At 36.2% G+C, this 3,469-nt stretch overlaps 1 protein-coding gene across 1 annotated transcript in view; it reads right to left on the reverse strand.

Annotated features, from left to right (window-relative positions):
- Positions 1–3,469, reverse strand: part of LOC117103803 (fibropellin-1-like) — a 7,997-nt gene extending 4,528 nt beyond the window's left edge. Inside the window, exons 1-3 of the mRNA XM_033244426.1 lie at positions 3,274–3,469; positions 2,478–2,553; positions 682–846 (exon numbers count right to left, since the gene is read on the reverse strand). Of these exons, the coding sequence (XP_033100317.1) occupies positions 682–846; positions 2,478–2,553; positions 3,274–3,360 (328 nt within the window). The 5' untranslated portion in view covers positions 3,361–3,469. The remainder of the gene's footprint in view (positions 1–681; positions 847–2,477; positions 2,554–3,273) is intronic.

Here is a 3,469-nt window from a genome sequence, read left to right on the forward strand (position 1 = left end):
CTGACCGTATAAACGCCTCAATAATTTGAATAAACACCCCTCTCGAATAAACGCCATCCATTTGAAATAAATTCCTCCCTTGTAAACGCCCCCCCCCCCACCAAATGAACAAAACTAATGGAGGTAACATCAGTTTCAACACATTCTATTATAATGCTCTACTCCAGTATTACATTTTTCTAAGCTGATTGGGATCCATAAGTCCTTAAGATCACGCATTACGTGGTTTTCGCCGCACGACGTTAACCTTAACGTTAACGGATGACGTCAAAATTTATTTATCTTGCGTTGCGGAGTACGTAAGTTCAGAATTTTATGTGCTCGACGTACGTTAGTTACGGGTTTGCGCATGCGCATTTGGATTTGTTTACAAAAGGGGCGGAGCTATCGCGCTGCATGTTGGGTACTAACGTTAAAGTTAAGGTTAACGTTGCGCGGCGAAAACTACACATTTTGTCGGTAATGGATCATCTAAGCCCCGCCCTGGAATACTGTTGCTAAGACGACAGTGTTAAAACCTACGCAAACACGTGTGTTTGTGTGACAACAACACGTGTTAGTGAGACGCGCTAGCGCTGTTCTGACTGGTCAAATAAAGGGCCCGGGGGTTTATTTGAATATTATACTGTACATTATAGGCCTATTTATTGTTTTAATCCCTCTTTAATACTAAATTCTTACCGCACACACTAGTCGGTTCGGCGTTCGCTGGATCACAACACACAAAAAAATCCCTACAACAATCTCCGTAACCAAGGCAGGCCGCATCGCAATGACACACTCGGGTACCATCGATTTCGAAAGCCTCAGCACTTTCCATACAGTGGCTCTCGCAAGTGCTATTCTCTATACAGGGCCAACGGAGAGAAAAAATAAAGGTGAAGAATAACATATACTTATTAAAAGCCTTGTAGGCCTATCCGTAGAATCGCTACAGTAAAGCCGGACACTCACTGCGTCGTACGACGGCCGTACGACCGTCGCACGACGAATCCACATTTGCTTCCGGAGAGCGATAGACGACGCAACGCTGTCTGCTGATTGTCAGTGGCAATCTGAACGGATCCTCATTAAAAAGACGATTTGGTTCCGCGTCTTCGCGTGCGTTCTTCGTCGCGTTGCCGTCGTGTCGCCGTCGCACGCAGTGAGTAACCCGGCCTAACAGGATCCTGGCGCTGCGTAGCTGTTGTACGCTCTCTGATATTCAACTGACCAATCAGCGTCGCCAAAGCAGTCGGCGATAGCGTGTAACGATTTTTATGGAAACCAAGCTTTAAACAATTAATAACAACAATAATAATGAAATTATGATTGTATTGTGCTTATATCCTTTTCAAAAACTATAACAGTAAAAAGCCTGCTTTGCTTAAAATCGCTACACTGTCGCTACAGCGTTTTCAGTGCAATCGGGAAGGCTCCCCAATTCGACCGACCATCAGCACCACCTAAAGCTGTCGGCAAAAGCGTGTAGTGCTTGTATGGAAACCAATCTTTACATGAAAAATGATATCAGTTTACTAATTGGACAATAATAAACCAACTGTTACTTCATGTAGTCCGTGTAGAGATTATGAACTTACACTGAACTTCCTAATTTAAATATTTAAGTTATTTAAGTTACTTTCCATTCTTCAGACAATGCAATGCGTATTTGGCTTGTAATTATTTTGTGCAGCTTCACACTAAAGATAAACAGATTAAATCAAAGCATGTTTTCCACAGGCGAATTTATTCCCGCAAATCGAAGGCGTCGGTTCGATTCCTAAGCTCTGGTCGGTTGCGCACTTTCTCCGCTTCGCAAAAAGTAGAAACAAGTTCAAACTACCGATTTCACTGAAGCGAAAACTCCGATAGAAATGTGAATGCGCATGCGCATGAACAAACGTTTTCGACTCGCGCGAATAAATTCGCAAGTGAAAAACAGGCTTAATTCGATACTTGGTGCAATAAGAGGTAAAATGTCAGTCTATGGTTCCCATGTGTATCAAGTTAATAACGAATTTGATTTTTTATATTTTTCCAACAGCATACCGAAGATACCATTTCAATTATAATTATCAATGTTAAAAGCATTGTTTTTAAGTGGCCAATGGCCTTAAAAAATGACAGACAGACCGATTGGGCCAATTCATTTTGTTGGCCGATCTTACAATGTTAATTTTTCCAGCAGAACTATGGGAAAAACGGGGGTAGACAATTATCTGAGGAATTCTCCCTTCACTCCCCACCGCCCCGTAGCGCCAACCACTCCCCTTATCTACTTTAATCATTTTAATAAATTGTAACGCCCATGTATAGCTTATTTGTAGGCAGTACGAAAAGTACAAGAGGAAAGTATTTTTTTAAATGGGCATTAATGATGTAATTAATAAAGATTTGCCACAGACACAAGTTTTTTATTTATTTTTTTTTTTATTTTTATGAATTGTTCAGCTTACTCCACTTTTACATTTTGATATCCCTCTTTTCCCAGTTACCTGTAACCTTGTGATCATATTCCGTAAATCTCTTCTTCAATCCACGAAGAATAAATCGTTTCAAATCGTCAATTTCCTGTAAAGACAGGTAAGAGTTTTCAAGAAAATGTATGTAGTATTATCAATAATTATTTATTTCTGACATTGTTATTATTATCATTATTAATTGTTATTATTTTTACTATCATTCTTTTTATTGCTATTCAAACTCTGTTTATTGCCAAACAAAACACAAACCGTACAAAAGACAGAGTGAGTTGCATAGTAATAATAGTAATAGTAATAATAATAATAATAATAATAATAATAATAATAATAATAATAATAATAATAATGATAATAATAATAATAATAATAATAATAATAATAATAATAATAATAATAATAATAATAATAATAATAATAATCTCTTTATTTATACACAACAAAACCCAAATTCAACATAGAAAAATACAATATCAAAAAAGAAATTGTAAAATCTTCCTTGAGTCCGTGGTTCATTAATTAATAAAAACAAACAAAATCAACAACAATAATTATATAATAATTAAAATATTAATAATATTATCATCACTATTAATATTATCAATAATATAAATAATAATAATAATAATAATAATAATAATAATAATAATAATAATAATAATACGAGTTAATGTCTCGTATTATCTCGTACATACGAGTTAATGTCTCGTACGTACGAGATAATTGCAAAAAAATATTTTTACGTTGGCAGCAATACGCTTCCGTACAATTGAGCATATAAAGATAGAAAATAAATGTATTTGAGACCTACCTGCTCATTATTGCGATTGAGAGCGATCGAGTTTATAAAAGTAACCCCACACAAAAATACAAGAAATAATAGCAGAAAGGACTTCATGTTTGTTTTTGATCAGTTAAACTTCTCTCTTGGTTCGCAACAGCGATATGTCCCATATACAACGTCTTGTCTGAAATGGACCTATTAGCCTGGTCTGTCTAGTCTATAT

This window comes from Anneissia japonica, unplaced genomic scaffold (genome assembly GCF_011630105.1).
Source record: "Anneissia japonica isolate Jap-2015-1 unplaced genomic scaffold, ASM1163010v1 scaffold1883_len165119_cov152, whole genome shotgun sequence".
NCBI lineage: Eukaryota > Metazoa > Echinodermata > Crinoidea > Comatulida > Comatulidae > Anneissia > Anneissia japonica.